This window comes from Cottoperca gobio, chromosome 15 (assembly GCF_900634415.1).
Source record: "Cottoperca gobio chromosome 15, fCotGob3.1, whole genome shotgun sequence".
NCBI lineage: Eukaryota > Metazoa > Chordata > Actinopteri > Perciformes > Bovichtidae > Cottoperca > Cottoperca gobio.
In genome coordinates this window covers 19,987,412-20,005,761 of record NC_041369.1, presented here as the reverse complement: position 1 = coordinate 20,005,761, position 18,350 = coordinate 19,987,412, and the positions used below count along the sequence as shown (strand labels likewise).

The 18,350-nt window shown below is 39.5% G+C and overlaps 2 protein-coding genes across 7 annotated transcripts in view; one reads left to right on the top strand and one right to left on the bottom strand.

Moving 5' to 3' along the window:
* Positions 1–5,354: 5,354 nt before the first annotated feature.
* nphp1 (nephronophthisis 1) lies at positions 5,355–15,002 on the bottom strand. Of its 6 annotated transcripts, none has more exons than XM_029450391.1 (20): positions 14,984–15,002; positions 13,893–13,954; positions 13,614–13,674; positions 12,983–13,116; positions 12,476–12,659; positions 11,734–11,835; positions 11,462–11,625; positions 11,259–11,307; positions 11,025–11,112; positions 10,648–10,742; positions 10,405–10,533; positions 10,043–10,117; positions 9,812–9,922; positions 9,517–9,599; positions 7,564–7,640; positions 7,255–7,354; positions 7,055–7,167; positions 6,908–6,981; positions 6,671–6,715; positions 5,355–6,421 (listed from the first exon to the last, which is right to left on the bottom strand). In XM_029450391.1, exons 3-20 carry the CDS (start codon positions 13,656–13,658, stop codon positions 6,143–6,145), a joined length of 1,947 nt encoding a protein of 648 aa, XP_029306251.1. In that variant the 5' UTR covers positions 13,659–13,674; positions 13,893–13,954; positions 14,984–15,002; the 3' UTR covers positions 5,355–6,142. The 6 variants fall into 6 exon arrangements, with proteins under 6 accessions (XP_029306251.1, XP_029306247.1, XP_029306248.1 ...); XM_029450387.1 differs by lacking the exon at positions 14,984–15,002 and adding an exon at positions 14,676–14,955 and having other exon boundaries at positions 11,259–11,304; XM_029450388.1 differs by lacking the exon at positions 14,984–15,002 and adding an exon at positions 14,676–14,955 and having other exon boundaries at positions 11,462–11,604.
* Positions 15,003–16,296: 1,294 nt separating this feature from the next.
* LOC115020398 (C-factor) overlaps positions 16,297–18,350 on the top strand; it is a 2,645-nt gene continuing 591 nt past the window's right edge. Inside the window, 6 exon segments of the mRNA XM_075074146.1 lie at positions 16,297–16,672; positions 17,289–17,466; positions 17,586–17,680; positions 18,212–18,284; positions 18,287–18,342; positions 18,344–18,350. The exon segment at positions 18,344–18,350 is cut by the window's right edge and continues 591 nt beyond it. Of these exon segments, the coding sequence (XP_074930247.1) occupies positions 16,346–16,672; positions 17,289–17,466; positions 17,586–17,680; positions 18,212–18,284; positions 18,287–18,342; positions 18,344–18,350 (736 nt within the window). The 5' untranslated portion in view covers positions 16,297–16,345.

The window sequence follows — 18,350 nt, the reverse complement described above, 5'->3', positions numbered from 1 at the left end:
AGGAGTTTATTGAAGAGGATGCTGGTGTCGTGGATTTAGATTATGCGGGCGAGTTTAACGTGGGGAAAACAGAGCAGCTCGAGACACAGTACAGATGACGTACAGTCTGTATACTTACTGCTGTACACACAGCTTCCTCCCCAGTGTGGATGTCCAATAGATGGTCGCTGATCATACAGGTGTCCTCAGTTCTGTCAGTGGCTTCATTTAATGTTTCAACACCTCTGTAATAATAGGGTGATAGTTAAAAGTTAAATAGACTCACGCTTTTACTCAAACTACAGAATAAAATGGGGAAGCCTGTTTTAAACATTGAATCTATTGAAGTTATTAATACTACAAACAATAACACAGATATCGGCTAGGGCCTGGTGTAAACTCGTTACATACAGTAGGTCTAGACCGATTATGGCTTTATGCTTGAAACAATAAATACAGTAAACAAGTAGCACGGCTTACCTTCGCTCTCTCCTTTTTGGCGAATGCATTTCGTCGTCTCTGTGGTGGAGGACTCTGCACCGGCGGACGTGTTTGAGTCGGCGTGCTGGCTTGTGCTGGCTGGGGTCTCGGCAGTATAGTAGACACAGCATTTGCGTTCAGTTTTAAATTATTTTTGAATCTCATTTCCTTGGCGAGCAGTTTGTTCGAAACACGATCTCTCAAAGTGCTGCCCACAAATCATCGGTTTCATCGACGCACTTGTCTTGTCTTTTGGCCACAGAAAGCCAGATTTGGAGACGGCCCCACATCCCCATACAACACATCGCTTCACAATTATCCTCGCCGATCGATTGTTGTCCGTTCTTTCTCGTAATAATTGACAGCAGTCTTTAATGGACGCTTCAACGCAGACGAACACTGGCGGCGGCTGTAACGCAGACGAACACTGGCGGCGGCTGTGTTCTACTTGTGACGTCATCGCCCGAACATTGCCGAAGTGGATGCTCTCGGCGCAGCGATCGATTGTTGTTAGCGGAAGTCATATTTATGCTGTTATGATCGTGATTTATTACGAATACATCAATATTAAAAATATATATATGGCACATTTCACAATAGATATGCAACCTCTATCATATACCAGCCCAACAACACTGACGAAATATCATTTCGTAGGCCCTTTAATGAATGTATGGAGAGGGAGTGAGAGAATGTCAGTTTGGTTTGTTAATGTAGCGTGTGTAGCAGGATGGGGAAGGACAAACAGGAACAGGAACAACTGGTTTTGGAGTGAAACAAGGAGCGACTTTTGTAAGTGGCGTGAGTCAGTTTGTGCTTTTTGTGTCACGCAGTCAAACTGTCAAACACAGCATCATGGTTTCCATGTTTTCGCGCTGAGGGATTAAAAATACAAAACCTATTGTGAACTGTAGGACGACTTTAACTCTTTTTTTAAGCTTTGTCTCAATTCAAGATCAATTTGTTGTCACGGCCACGCCTCCTGTCATTCCTTGTCTTTTCCCTGTGTCGCCTGCTTGTTTCTCTCTCTGTGTATGTGTCTGTGTTGTGGGCGTGTCGCCCCCCCTCACTCTCCCTTGATTGCAGTTCAGTCAACTCACCTGCTCCAGGCCTCACTCCTGCCATCCATTAACTCATCATCCCAGCAGTATATCAACCCTAGTCTTCAGACACTCGTCGCTAGATCGTCTACAGTGGTAGTTTGAGTCGCTTGCTGCTTGGATTGTGGAGTGAAGTACATTTGCTTGTGTGTTTTCTTCGTATTAACTCTTACTGGTTTTTGTGCTACAGGATCCCTGGCTTCCTGTCCACCCGCCTGCCTGCTACCTGCTACCCACTTCACCCTCTGCCTCCACGAGCCGGATGTTCTCCGTCCTCCGTCCCCTTTCCCTGGAAACTCCTTCAATAAACCTCCTACCTATTGCTCCAAGTTTGTGTCCTGCATTTGGGTCCTTCCCTTGTTGCACACGTGACATTTGTCTGCTGCATGGTCATAAAATAAAAAGCAACGTATCTCAGTTGATAAACGATCATCAGAAAAAAATAAACATGAACACCGTTATCGTTACCGTTTCATTTAAAATGTCCATTTTGTAAAAGGTGTTGAAAGATTTCATAACAAAATTATACTTTAGAGCAGGGGTCGGGAACCTTTTTGGCTGGGAGAGCCATAAAAGCCAAATATTTTTTTATGTATTTCCTTGAGAGCCATATATTTAATAGATTTGAATGCAACTTTATGCGTGCATTTTTTAAGAATAACACATCTCGGAGTACTAATAGCGGTATCAGTGTTTTATTGAACAGGTGCTCTTTTATTAAATAAACTAAACGCTTACGTTATTTATCTCATTTATGTGCACGTGTCAGTATTTACTGCACGGGTGTCAAACTCAAGGCAATTATATCCGGCCCGCGAGAAAATATCATATCTGTCATAACTGGCCCGCCGGTTTTGGTAAATCAATGCATGGCACAACCACGGGGAAATACATTCGAGGAAGTAACTAAATGTGTGAATGAAATTAAAGTTTTTGGAAGCAAAGGGAAACACACCACAGATCTCTGGGACGATGTGAGCTGGAATGTTTAGTGCGACATAACGAAGCATCTCACTGTTAAATCTGCAGCTTCAGGGCCGTGTGATCACGGACATGTGTGATGCAGTGAGAGGCGAGCTGCCCGTGGGAGACTCTGATGCAGAAGGAAACTTTGGTCACTACGTGTTTCCAAACACTGACAAACATCTCCCCCGCTGTGTTCCCGACAACATTCTGCTCATAAACTGAGAGCCATTTGCCGACTTTGCTGCTCAGATATTTAAATTGAACTGCTCAGCAACCCGTCTGCAGTTGACTTAAATATGTTCCATATCTTTTTGCACTTTATGTGTATCCTGTTCAATAAATGTGGACCGTGTTTGGCCCTCGACGTAGTCCCAGTTTTTAATGTTGGCCCTCTGTGATTGAGTTTGACCCCCCTGGTCTACTGCTTGCTTTGTGCAGTTTCTCCTCTGCTCGGTTTCGCGACGGGCGGGGCTCCGCCCGCTACGCACACACGTGTGAACACACCTTCACCTACAGCCAGAGAGCGGAGGAAAGAGAGGGGAGAACTAAAAACAAATCCGCCGCTAAATGTTTTACTTTAAAATGACACAGTACAATTATTTATTACTTGTTAATCATGTTAAAATGTCAGCTCAAAATTGTCTGCGAGCCATATTGCGTTATCGAAAGAGCCATATATGGCTCGCGAGCCATAGGTTCCCGACCCCTGCTTTAGAGCTTTCAATCGTTCTTTTGTGTGAAGAGTTTCGGGTGAGTCACAAATTAGAGATTTCGTGTAGCTATGCGTTCAAATGACACATAATCTTAAAGGTAAAGAATGTATCATTCACTTCAACATCATGTTTAGCCTCTGCATGTGTGTCTCTGCTCACAACTTTATAAAAACATCAGCCTTAATGAGGGCTGCTAGCTTGTGTACACACCCTGAGTCAACCTGCCCTCCGCTGAGGTCACTGAAGTTTAGAGATCCTCCGTCGATTCAAAGCTAAAGGTCAGTGACACCAAGACGTCTACATGGAGCGAGGCTTGCTCCTTCTACAGACGGGATCCAGTCAACCTGAGCTGACTGCAGATTTGCATCCAGTTCATTTGAGCTATTACATTTAAACACGTAACAAGAACAGGAAGGATCCTATTGTTGGCAGCAGAATCAGAGGTTTGTTTGGAGTCAGTTATTTTATTGTATTATTTGAAAGGATAACCCAGCAGTTCATTGACCACAGGCCGATACAACATCAAGGCCTTTTTGATGGTGGTTTGATCTCATGACGCAGTGTTCGTACGTCTAAGAATGAGGTAATCTTCACAAATGGATATTCTTTTACAAGTTCATAAGGAAACGAATGCCCAGGAAGTGCCATGTGTACTGCATCACAGCAGGTGTCACCTGACCTCTGACCTCTGAGAGGAGAACAAAAACAAATGCTTTACCAATATTAAACATCCGAAACATAAATCTGTTCACCTGAATGCTTTTCTTGGAAATGAGAAATGCATCTCATTGGGAAATCAGAAATGAATGGACAGTGCATTGTGACACAGACACGACTACAAATGATTATGTGTTGAATATTCTTGCGTATCTCTCAGGGGAACATCACTTGGAGGAGAAACATTTTTCATTTTTCTTTTTGTGATTGTTTTTAACACTGTGCTACACTTTCATGAGAGGCTAATCCAGAACTTAAACCCCAAAACAAAACATGTTGTAAGATAGCTTTTGGTTGGAATTGCGTTGAAAAGAAAAGATGCAACTTTTGTGGTGTCGAGTCATCAAGATCTTTCTGACACATCGATGCTAGTTGATGTACAATTCTATATTACAACAGAAATGATAAACTACTGCTACTCTTCAAAAGAAACTATGATGATAATACTTTCCACATGTGCCACCACTGCTGACTGTGAATGTTGTCTTATTCAAATACGCACACACACACACACACATATATATTATATAACTCATGCAAACAAAGGACTATTTGTTGTGTGTTGCTTTTTAGTTGCCGCAGTGCAAATCTATTTCCCTTTAGGAAAATAAGCACTTTCACCACGGGCACCAGCAAAGACCGCACCGTGTGTGTGTGTGTGTGTGTGTGTGTGTGCACACTGAGGAAGACGAGGAGGACCTTTCAGTCAGACCTCAGTGGAGCAGGAGGCCGTTTGATGGTTGAACTATTCCTTTAAAGTGTCAGGATGTGTGTGAGTTTATATCATGAAGACCACAGTGGAAATATGTCAATTTAAAAACTGTATATAAAAAAAATATATCATTATTAGAACAGCTGAACATTTTTAAAAGTCTGAGTCAAGTCCAAGAGTTATGAAGGGTTAAGTAACCTGGATGCTTTTCAAAGACTGTTGGCACTTTGAGGCTGAATCCCATGAACGTAATGCAGGCAGTTAGTTTATCACAGATGTCGTATCATTGTTATGATTAATCCTAATAGTAAATATTTCTTAAGATGTGAAACCACAAACTGATGGATAATCTGAGCCAGACTGATCCAACCTCTCACTGCTCTTGTTCTTTTATACCAGGCTATAAAAAGAATGAACACTGCTCTTATACCCTGTAACTCTACACCACACACACACACACACACACACACACACACACACACACACACACACACACACACACACACACACACACACACACACACACACACACACACACACACACACACACACACACACACACACACACACACACACACACACACACACTATTGAACTAATGGGTGGAGGTGAATGGAGCAGCTCAGTGCTGTCAAATGACCGGGTTGGCGAGTTTGGTGCGCAGACAAACAAGTCAACCAATTTTAATAGAATGTTTATTACAAAATAGAACAAACTTTGGCAATAAATAGCAGTAAAAAAACATGCTAATAATGTCATTAACGGTTCTATTATTACAGAAATCTGCTTTGGTCTCATCACAAAGTGTCCCTCCCTTATTACTGGAACTTGTTTTAGTGTTGACTTTAAGAGGAGTGGAGTGTACTCCATGATTCATTAAAGAGGGATCTTTGGCATTATACACATTCACTTTTGTTCCACATTTATTTCAGCAGGTAAGAGGGTCATTGTGTATAATCAGAATCTCCAACAAGGATTGTTTGTGAATCCAAAGCCTGATTAATTGCTCTGTGCCACAGAGCTCCATCATTGTCCAAAGACTGTTCAAAACACATCAATGAGTGAACTAGGTGAAGGAACCGAGGCACTATTTTATTAGTTTAGTTTAGTTTATTTGGAGTCGATCCCACATGCTGCTGCCAAACTAGAGCACCAAGTGTATTAATCTACAGCTGAAAATAGTCCCCAATAAATACATTATTTACTCCTGTTTGGAAGTTAAGGAAGTATTGAGAAATGTAATAACGCTTTTTTGTCTTTTCATGGGATTTATTGACAGTAACAAAAATATAGAATATCACCAGCTTATCCTTTACATTTATTTTAAATGTTTCTAAATGTATGCATGGCACTTTTAAGGGGTGTATTCCTATTAGTAAAGCAAACTGATGTCCAGAATACACTTAATTAAATGTATTTACATTCAAATGTACTCAATGTAATCAACCTTGCCTCTAAGTGATTTGATGTAACGGTTACCGTGCCACATGAAGGAGGTCAAAGGTCAACTCTGTGATATCAAAGGCGACATGCTGACGCATGGGGTCGAGAAAGACCTCTGGGTCTCCAGATTGGCCCGTGGAGTGCTGGGTGTGTTTGAGAGCATCCAGGGTGGCGAAGATGACTCTGCCCCGCCGCTCCTCTGAGGGTGGGTCCGCCAAGCGATGACAGGGCAGCGAGGGTGAGTGGAGGAGGAAATAGACGGACGACATGTAGACTTTAACAAACTCCTGTTTTAAATGGGACTCGTCTCTCTGCAAACACACAGGGAGGAAGGTTTAACCACAACATTATGCACAGGACACACAAACACATGCTGGTAGAGAAAAGCCACCAGCTTACTCATACTGTCAGCACCCTCTACATGTGTGTACTGGTATTACACAATCACACACACACACACACACACACACACACACACACACACACACACACACACACACACACACACACACACACACACACACACAGACACAGACACAGACACACACACAGACACTGACCTTCTGCGCTCTGCTCATGCTGGTCTCAGCATCCAGCCAGGCAGTCTGAAAGAAAACAGCAGTTGCATTTATTTTAAATTGAGATGTTATTTTGTAAATAAAGTGATGTATTCAGCATTTTCTTGCTTTCAAACAGATGAATTTCTGGAGGACATGCAGAATACTTTTTAATATCAAAAATAGTGAATACAGTTTTATCATGAAAATGTTCGAAACCATGAGGCTCTTCATACTGACCCTGAGAGCATCCAGCAGGTCTGGTTGGTCCAACAGCACAGGGAATGTAGAAAGTATAGGACTGCAGATCAGATCTGAAACAGAGAGAAACTTCAGCTCTTTCTAAGAACTTGAATTTGGATAAGAGGCTTTGAAGGCGTCTGTTACCTGCATTCTGCATGGTAGGCCTGTCCATCAGCAGCGTGTCGGCCAGCAGCTGCCTGTGCAGAGCCAGCAGGTGGACGCAGCTCAGACAGTGAAGCAGAGTGTCTGGAAGGACACTGAAGAGGAAAACAATACTAACATATACAATACAGTACACATATTTATCAAGCTCTGTGGTAAGTTTTTCTTGCGGATCCTCCCACCTGAGCTGTGTTCTGGTCCGGCTGCTGGCTGATTTTATCTTTATGATGAGTTTGGGCTGCCGCCTGGCCTGAAGCATCTGCTGGAAAACCCCAGCTGGAGCTGAGAGGAGAGGACTTTTTTTACTTTCTATTTTAAAATCAAAGTTTGAAAGGTTTTTATATCCAATCCAATCCAACAGTTTCTAATTCCTTTTTTGTGTTGTGTGCTTTTATTCAAGCACTGTGTCCCACATCTGATTGTTACATGGGTGTGTGAAGACACTTGATAAGACTGGACTTGATGTGACACGAGTGTTGAGCTCTGCTTACATCCTCTGCTGACTGATGCCTCCACCGTGACATCCTTCTCAAAGGGCATGCCACCGTTCACTGGCAGTTCATAGGTCCTACACACACAGATTAGATTTTAATGTATTAAGTACACATCGCTGTATGAATACAGTATAATGTGAGTATGTATGAATACAGTATAATGTGAGTATGTATGAATATATAGTATAATGTGAGTATGTAGGAATATACAGTATAATGTGAGTGTGTATGAATACACAGTATAATGTGAGTATGTATGAATACACAGTATAATGTGAGTATGTATGAATATACAGTATAATATGAGTATGTATGAATGCATGAATATACAGTATAATGTGAGTATGTATGAATGCATGAATATACAGTATAATGTGAGTATGTATGAATACAGTATAATGTGAGTATGTATGAATACACAGTATAATGTGAGTATATATGAATATACAGTATGATGTGAGTATATTTGAATATACAGTATAATGTGAGTATGTATGAATATACAGTATAATGTGAGTATGTATGAATATACAGTATAATATGAGTATTTATGAATGCATGAATATACAGTATAATGTGAGTATGTAGGAATATACAGTATAATGTGAGTATGTAATGTGAGTATGTATGAATATACAGTATAATGTGAGTATGTAGGAATATACAGTATAATATGAGTATGTATGAATGCATGAATATACAGTATAATGTGAGTATGTAGGAATATACAGTATAATGTGAGTATATATGAATATACAGTATAATGTGAGTATGTATGAATATACAGTATAATATGAGTATGTATGAATGCATGAATATACAGTATAATGTGAGTACCGGTATATATTAATATACAGTATAATGTGAGTATATATGAATATACAGTATAATGTGAGTATGTATGAATATACAGTATAATGTGAGTATGTATGAATGCATGAATATACAGTATAATGTGAGTATGTATGAATGCATGAATATACAGTATAATGTGAGTATGTATGAATGCATGAATATACAGTATAATGTGAGTATGTATGAATATACAGTATAATATGAGTATGTATGAATGCATGAATATACGGTATAATGTGAGTATATATGAATATACAGTATAATGTGAGTATGTAGGAATATACAGTATAATGTGAGTATGTATGAATACACAGTATAATGTGAGTATGTATGAAGATACAGTATAATGTGAGTATGTAGGAATACACAGTATAATGTGAGTATGTATGAATACACAGTATAATGTGAGTATGTAGGAATATACAGTATAATGTGAGTATGTATGAATATACAGTATAATGTGAGTATGTAGGAATATACAGTATAATGTGAGTATGTATGAATACACAGTATAATGTGAGTATGTATGAATACACAGTATGATGTGAGTATGTATGAATATACAGTATAATGTGAGTATGTATGAATATACAGTATAATGTGAGTATGTATGAATACACAGTATAATGTGAGTATGTATGAATACACAGTATAATGTGAGTATGTATGAATATACAGTATAATGTGAGTATGTATGAATACACAGTATAATGTGAGTATGTATGAATATACAGTATAATGTGAGTATGTATGAATACACAGTATAATGTGAGTATGTATGAATACACAATATAATGTGAGTATGTATGAATACACAGTATAATGTGAGTATGTATGAATACACAATATAATGTGAGTATGTATGAATACACAATATAATGTGAGTATGTAGGAATATACAGTATAATGTGAGTATGTATGAATACACAGTATAATGTGAGTATGTATGAATACACAGTATAATGTGAGTATGTATGAATACACAGTATAATGTGAGTATATATGCGGTTGGCATGTGTGTACAAAACGGTGTCTTTGGCATTTTTCATGGAAATCAAACTATTGGCCACTGATATATTTTTGGTGTGTGTGTACTTGTTAGGTAGTGGATTTCCAGTGTCGTCCATCAGTTTTAGGAAAGCCCAGCCACAGCTAAGGTCCCCTCTCTCTCCTGTAGACTAACACACACACACACACACATACACAGAATATGCTATTATACTGCTGCTTCTCAAACACTCTCTGTGTTGTTAATAAGTACCCACTCATAGAAGGAGGAATTATGTATTTTATGTTTTCCATTTCCTTTTAGGAGTCCATGTGTCTGTTCTTTCTTATCCCGTCACTGTCCCCTGTATATCTGTATATCTGTATGCGTGTTTGTCCTCACATTGCGTATAAAGGTGACTCCCAGTTCAAAGAGGATACCGAGCTTAGGAGACGCAGAGTTGCAGCGTAGGAAACAGTCTCCATCTAGAAGGGCGGGTAGGATACCTGTCATCTGGAGCAAACACATTTACATTTAGTAAAATTCTTTGAGTAAAGTTCACATCACCCGAGCAGAGAACAGAGAAAAACAACAACTGTGTGTAATTCCATGTTTGTAATGCTGTGAACATACTCTTGGAGAGAAGCTCCAGGTCTTGGGGCTCTTGGAGTTGTACGTTGCCCTCACTGTGTGGATGTTACTCAACACCTGAAACACAAGTACAGCTCATTAGGACAAAGTCTGGGATAGAGCAAGAGGGCGAAAAGTAAGAAAGTCTGAATAACAATAAGTTGTATTTTCATAACTTCCCTGTGTTGTGTCATGAATGAATAAGACATTTTCATACAGCTATTCATAGATTTTGTATGCTAATTTGAGCAAATAATTTATAAATCAACAGATTCTATTAAATTGTTTCCTCACTTGGGTAGAGTCAGGAAGTACAACATGGCAGCATGACAATAATAGCTGTATATACAGCAGAAATAACCCACCTGAGTTTCATCATAAGCACACAGGCGGACGTGTCTGCTGAGGACTTGAACTCCGACCCCAGGAGTAGGAATCATCCTGCAGCTCCACAAACTGAAACAAACACAAGTCCTGACCTGACGAGCACGAACCTACAAGACAGAACGGGACACTGATGAATTACCTGAAGTATGAAGTGTTTTTGTCAAGGAAGTATGTTCCTGACTGGAGGCTTTGCAGTATGAGAAATCTGAAGACTGTCTCACCCTGCCAGTGTCTGGATCCAGGAAGAGGTCACTAAAGGAGAGCTGCGATTGGCTGAGCTCAGGCTGAATATAGTGACTTCCTCTGTATGTTATACCTGGAAGAAGACACACACAGTTAGGGCTTTGCCTTTTAAATCATACAGTGTTTATTAGTTAAACAAGTAGCGGTACTAATAGAGACTGGCACCACTAGTACTTAGTTGCAGTGGTGGTGGTATAAATTGTGAAGGCATCACCCAAATCTCTGCTTCTACCTGCATGACTGTTTCTCTTTGATTGGTTTTGAAGATGTCACTGAGAATCTGCATTTTACAATTTTCTTACATTTTATAGACTAGATTGAGTATCAATGTGCTCTTTAGAGAGAGTATAATGACCTTCCTCCACCAGCAGTTTGTTGAGATATGATGTTCTGAATCCTGAAGGTATAGCCCCCATGGCAGAGAGCACATCTGTTGCATCCATCTGTAACACACACACACACACACACACACACACACACAACCATAAATATACTGTATATATAATTCACAAATTGTGAATTTAATATCCGTTGACAGGAACATTTAAGGAAGCATCAGTTCCAGTAGCAGTAATTTGTATATATTTACCTGAGTCAAAGCTTTTTTCACAGTACTCCAGTTGGAATGTGGAGAACTGCTGATGAAGAAGAGACAAATTCAAATTGAATTTCTTGATATTTAATGTTAATTATGCAGAAAAGTCTCTCATTTAACTTCAGTAGCCAGAACCACTGACGAGGGTCCTTTTAACCAACTACAACATCTACACAGAGGAGGTGAAAATGTAGAACCTCTGTTTCTCTCGGTCATCAGTCAGTTCTTCACCATCTTCATCCTCATCTGACTCCTCATTTTCATCATCATCATCATCGTCGTCTTTTCCATCATCATCATCGCCATCATCATCATCATCATCATCAACACCAGAGCCAATCTGAAAGGTGAGTGGTTTTAACTGCCAAAGATCCAGAGAGTCAGCAGTTTACAGTAGCACACTGCATCTACTCTAAAGTAACAGCACCAGAAGGTTTAATGTGGTGCAGATGTTTTGCAGGTGGCGTACCTTCAGGTAGGTTTTTGGAACCAGCCCTCTTTTGCCTTTAGCGTCCTGAGCCAGCCACCATCCATCTGCTGTCTTCCTGATAATCCTCAATAACTCCCCCCTCTGAGGGGAAACAGCAGGGAAACAAACAAGTCATGTAACGTCACATTATTCACACATTGCTAACAAACAGACTTTCTCTGCTTAAAATGAAAGAAGTGTGTAGTTGTCAAGCTTGTCGAGAATACTCCATTTCATTCACATATGATTTAGGAAGCAAGAGCTGCCCTCTTCTGTTAATAAGTGTAATAAAATGCCATTTCTAAGATGCAAGAAAAAAACTAAGGCAGGCTTTTCACTGTGCACCTTGTAAACACTGTCTTTTTAAGTCATGTCAACACATTTCAAGTGTTTCTCTTTCCTGATTATCTTCGTTGTTGTAGAGAACATTTGTATTAGACATCATGATAAAAAGATATTTTGGTTGTAGCATGGAATCAGGAAAAGGTCCTCAGCGCCTAAACCTTTAAATTTCCTCTTCAAGTTCAGTATTCAGGTGCAGGCAGCACTCAAAATACTTGACCTGAAAGAGTCATTTGTCACACATACATTTCCAGAAATGCAATAAAGCTGCATGAGGAGAGTGGTAGAATGCAGGAATGCTTAGCTTGCATGTCCAGCTTAACTCCACCTACTCATCTTAACCACTTAAATAGACCCCTGCATGTTTCTGACCTGTAGTCTAAAACAGGAAGTACTTCACCTGAACAGACAGATCTCCCTCCTGTTCTCCTCTGAAGTCACTGAGTGCTGTGTAGATGTGAGGGTCTGACTCAGAGGGCGGTTTCACGGCTTGCTTCTCATCTTCATCATCACCATCAGTGTCGCTACTGTCTTCGTCATCATCTTCGTCATTATCATCCTCGCTATCTTCCTTTAAAACGGAGCTGTGGATCAAACCATGGTAACGTGAAGACATACTTTTACATTTTGGATGAGATGTCAAACTAATGTTTTTCTTGTACAACCTAAAAAACACTGAGCTTCAAAGTTCACATGCACAGGATGTGACTCATTTAAACCAATGCTTTGATATAGATGTTTCTGTGCAACTGCTTTACAAATAATACAAAAAGTGTGAGGAAATTTAGCGACTGCAGCAAATGATACTGATGTACTGTATATAATTGGATAACAAAGAGATGTACAGAATAGCGGTTAATCACAAATGCCCCCGAGCACATTTCTTTTTTTCTTTGCAGTCACTGACCCTGCAGCAGTACTGGGTCCTGGAGGTGAAAGCTCCAGAGAGAGAGTGTTTACACGCTCCAAGATGTTCTGCAGTCGTCTCTCCTCGTCCTGCTTCCTCTGATCATAGTTCCCCACCGGAGCCAGCTCATCCGCCTAGAAAGACAAACAAGAAATGTTGATGACAATTTAGCTAGAATCTACTACTTCTAGTTTTTATTGAGCAATCCAATACTGGCCTATCAGATATACAACTTTCTTTAAAAATGTTATATTATCTTTTATTTATTAAATAATGTACAGTACTGTGATCATTTTTGTTATATTCCTGTCATTGAACGCATCACCAATAAACTTTCTTTTTTGGAGGTCATCTAGGAGTTGAACTGAATAATGCTGCCACACTAATTACAAAGAAGATATTTTAAAATAAAACAAGGTGCAAATTTACAATAGCTGCAACCACGCACGTGCATGCAACCACACATTCATTCATTTATACACACACACACACCACCTCACAAACACTTGACCTCCGTGCCAAATTTCTTCCTCCTTGGGGAAAAACTGTGGCCGCCAAAGAGGGGGGGGTTATAGAGCTGCTGGTGACAGCTAATAATAATTCACAAATTTACCGACAGTACAGCACTAACCTTAGTCAGTTTCATTAATGTCCTTAGTGTCTTCTCTGCCGACATCTGCAGTTCTTGACATCTGTTTGAATTGGACATTAAGGCAAAAATAAAACCTCATAGCATCATCATCAATCAACATAATCACAATGAGATGGAATGGGAATACAATCAGAGTAAAACCACATCCCTTCAATAGTTTCAGTGCTAGTCTGGATGAGGATCCGAGACTTAACTGGAGTTACAGTGAGTAAAACTAAACGTAGGAAGCACTGCTGTGGCTCTGTCAGAGCTGTTTACCTCCCAAATGCCTTTTCAGTGGATCCATCCCGACTCTGCACATCCTTCACCAGACTGTCAACCTGGAATTAAAGAACAATGAGATTAATTGACAGTGAATACAGAATTGTTGGCACCAATGTGGAGTTGAGGTTGAATTTCATCTGTAAATTTTACAGTGATAACTTGATGTTTAATATTATATATCTGTTAACCAAATAGCTCAGATTTGTTCTAAATTCTGGATGTTTTTGTTGGCAACAAAACTACAAGCCAGCCTATGAGTCTGTCATTTGAATGCGTTGTGCTGTGTGAAAAATCTTTCCAAACTCATCGAAGATCCTACGCTTCTTGCCAATCCTTCATTAAAGATCTGGCCTTTTAGTGTTTTCCTACTTCTTGACTGAGCACGTCATTAAACAAATCCTACAGCATTTATTTTAGTGCATTCTAGATAATTCGGCATTAACTTAATTATCCAAAAAAACTCGTCTTTTTAGGAAATGCTAAACGTTTGCCTTTGTTTACGTTGCTTACTGAAGACCAGACGTGGTTCATCTTCAGTCATTTATAGACATTTATACTCGCACAAATCTGTAAGTAAAATCAAATTGGCCAAAACGTATTCTCAACATAATGAGCTACTATAGCGCAAGCCTTACAGGATAACCTTTTTTGGAAAACGGTCGGTTAGTGCTAACGTTACCGCTGCAACGACCTGTCTATTCAGTACGTTAATTTACTGTAAATCTGGCGTTCATCTTCTAACTGTTGTGCACAAACAAGCACCATTCAGTAACAAACCTGTTTTTTGATTTCGTCCACTTCTCTCCGCACAAGCTGCAAAGGTCCTTTTCTTTTTGGTGGCATTTATACGCTGTTTTATGGGGCATATTTCATTTGTTAGCAGATCGCTTAGCTAGCTAGCTGACGCTACACTTCCACTGGTCGCTAGGCAACCAGTTTCTTCTTCAGGCTTGGGCTCGACTGCATTTACTTAATCGTCTATAATAAGCTATATTCTATGTAGTCTGTATTTATTGTTTGTAGAAAACTATTACAAAATATATGTTGTGTATGTGTTTTAAAAAAATATATTTAGGTAATTTTACATCAATCGAACACACTTTCTTCCCGGATGTATTGGCAGTTGGCAAATACGTCACTGCCCCCTACTGGACTGGAAGGTGGAAAATAAAAATCACTGCTTAAGTTGTCTCTTTTAGGTGCTTTCCCTTATTATTTGTGTTATATATAACATACTTATTATTTCCGGTGTAGATTCAAAAACCTGACTCTAAAGGGAAAAAATGCTGATGTGTAGGTGTAAATTAGTATTATTATTAATATGTTTTATTATTGAATACACATTAGAGTACATACAATGTCTTGCATATAATGCAAACGTATAATATAATACAATATAAACGTTTTCAAAAATGAATTAAAAAAATAAGGGGAATTTTGATCAAATTAAATATATAAATGAATAGCTATTTCTTAATCACTAGGCATAGATCTGTACCCCAAAAAAAACCTAAGGAGGAGCAAGAACTTCAAAAATAAGGAGCATAAATCAAAACAAAAGATATTTCTGCACAAATCCTAAAAAGCTATTTTACTAGAATACATTTTCTTCAGAAAAATTATTTGAAAAAAGTTATAAACAAAACAAATGAGGGCTTACTATTTCTCCACTTTCTACAATGAATATGATATTTACCCTATACGACTGATCATATTAATCATGTCAGAAATGGATTAGTTTCATTTATCCATATTAAAAAAAATAAAATAAATGACAAACGTCGGAATGTCATTTAGAAAACATATGTTCTAATGTTTGGTCTGTCATTGTCACTTCAACTATTATTATTTGTTTAAATAAATTCTGCAACCAGGTAAACCTTATGAATTGTTTTGACCTTTGGGGAAATAGGCCATTCAATAAATCAGAATGTGCTTTATCTATGATTAATCTATATTAAATACGTGAGGTGAATGCTTGGAAAGAGCAAATAAAGTGCTCGATCTAAAGACAGATTGTTTTTATCCTTTTCATAGGCTGTATAAAATAAGCTCTATAGCTCCATATCTGGCCAGTGCACAGTTTTGTGCAATATTATGCACGCGTAGACACGTGCAAAAGAGTTGTGTAAGTGTCTTCCTAGATGACCTACAGAGGGCGTACTTTTCTTGTTGTGAAACATGCTGCCTTCATGTTCTCCTCGTTAGCTTGCAGCTTGGAACTTCAAAGTTATTCAAAACTAGGATTTAAAAGTACATTTTCATAGTTCCTATATACAAAAAGTATAAAAGTTACTCAAATGTCTTTTAAAAGCCACATGTCAGCACAATTCCTTTCTGTCTTTTTATGAATGACGAAAGAAGTACGTTTTTGGGGTGTAAGTGAAGGCAGCAAATACTAGGCTACAACTCTCCATCCGCTTTCAGTGTTATGTCACTTACCTGTCATGGCATCCCCAGTGGCGCTCATTCAAGGGGCCAGCCGAGGACTGGGGCTTGAATTCTGCAAACATATCTTGAAAAGCAAAAGCTCTGCTGCCGTTATAGCGACATGCCGAAACCCGGATGGAGCAGCCGAGCTGCAGGGACTGGCCGGCCAACACCCGGGCAAACTGACGGTCCTCAGGCTGGACGTGAGCCGGGAGGAGGACATCCGCGGAGCTGCGGACCAGGTGAAGGAGAGCTTCGGTCGGCTGGATCTGATCGTCAACTCCTCGGCCATGCTTCATCCCTCCGGAAAAGGAGAGACCAGCCTGAGAGAAGTTTCTGCTCAGGTAAAGCATGGTGTTATGACAGTTAAGCTGCTCTCTCAGCAGGAAAAGTAGAGTAAAACTAAATATACTAAATGTCCTGCAAATAACAATATCCTATTCAACTGAGTCATCTTAAACTGAACGGTTTTGTAACGACTGATGACCCACAATATTACCAAGTGTCAGGGGACTACTGATGCCTCGTTCCAAACCTCGTTAACAAATTATGTTATTTAAAATTAAGCTTACTTATTAGTACCTGTTCAATAACTTGGAGAGACACAATTATCTTGGACCAATATTTAGTGTCTGACTTCAACTTCGGCATAAATACAATATTCAAAGCCATATTAATGTCAAGGTCATTTGAGCTTTTCTGTTAGTGTTGCCTGCTATAGTTGCTTTTCTCAAAATACACCACAGAGGACAGCAGGAGGCAGTGTCAATCAATGCTGCTGCTGGGTGCATCATCCATATACTGGTTCTTCCAGCCACTCAATGTACTCATACTATCCTGTGGCCCAGCTTTCTATACAGAAGAAACCACTGTTCATTCACCTCCACCAAATACCCACCACTTCTTTGTGAAGTAATTGGTTAAACCATTATCATATTGATCACTTCTTTTACCTTTCAGGGCATCATTTCCACCTTGACGACCAACGCAGTGGGTCCCCTGGTCATGGCAAAGTATTTTGCCCCCCTCCTACAGAAGGGTGGAGGTAGTTTCGGTCAACAGCCAGCAGAGAAAGCCAAGCAGCACAGCGGTATCATCGTCAACATCACAGCCAAAGTGGGATCTATTGGCGACAATGGTAGGTATTGTGTTCCTGGTGGTTACACTGTGGTAATGTATGCATGCTAATAGAATGATTCATTTGTATTCTTCTATGTTTTTCTCTCCCCACACTCCACTCCCATCCCCTCCTCTCAGGTCTTGGTGGTTGGTACAGCTACAGAATGTCTAAAGCAGCTCTCAACATGGCTACCAGGAATCTGTCTATAGAGCTGGGGCGCGGTCGACCCAAGGTAAAGGTTTAAGTGTTTTTTATAGTAGCTTTTATCATTATTATTTCGGAGATGCCATAAACAAATATTGGTAGCCTCTATCTCTCTTCCTAGAGAAGCAGAGGAAACGTGTTGGGAAAGGGATGCATGGTGCCCTTACACATGCATATAAACCCATGGCCTTTAGTTTATAGAGTTTATTGTTTTTATTTTATCTGGAAGTCTCATTGAGATTAATATGTATTTTCAAAGAGAGATATGAGAACAAGAACAGCAAAACAGAAACTACACAATAACAAGGAACTAAAAATAGTTACAAGAATCATGAAAAAAACATCAGATTGCAGTTGTTTCAATTTAAAGTTGCAAAGTATCTGAAACCAGTTCTGCACACACGAGTGTGTACATGATGGATATCTAAGGTTAAGTATTTACTGGATCTTGTGCTGTAGTCACTAGATATGATCGAGAGAAGAGGTGTGAGGTATGAAGCTGAACAGTGGAGCTTTATAGAACAACATGAGATGAACTTGTTCTCTTGATTTTTTCCAGGTGGTGTGTGTGTCCGTACATCCAGGAACAGTCAACACAGACCTCTCCCGGCCATATCACAAGAATGTACCTAAAGAAAGTTGTTCAGTGCCGAACACTCTGTAAGCTGTCTGATGAGCATCATAGACAGCACTGAATA

Coding starts and splice junctions, on each gene's coding strand:
- nphp1 (XM_029450386.1), bottom strand. CDS start 14,741: ATGCCACCAAAAAGAAAAGGACCTTTGCAGCTTGTGCGGAGAGAAGTG. Junction 11,626..11,733: donor TTCCAAAAACCTACCTGAAG/GTACGCCACCTG, acceptor GATCTTTGGCAG/TTAAAACCACTCACCTTTCA. Junction 10,743..11,024: donor CAAACTGCTGGTGGAGGAAG/GTCATTATACTC, acceptor GTCTTCTTCCAG/GTATAACATACAGAGGAAGT.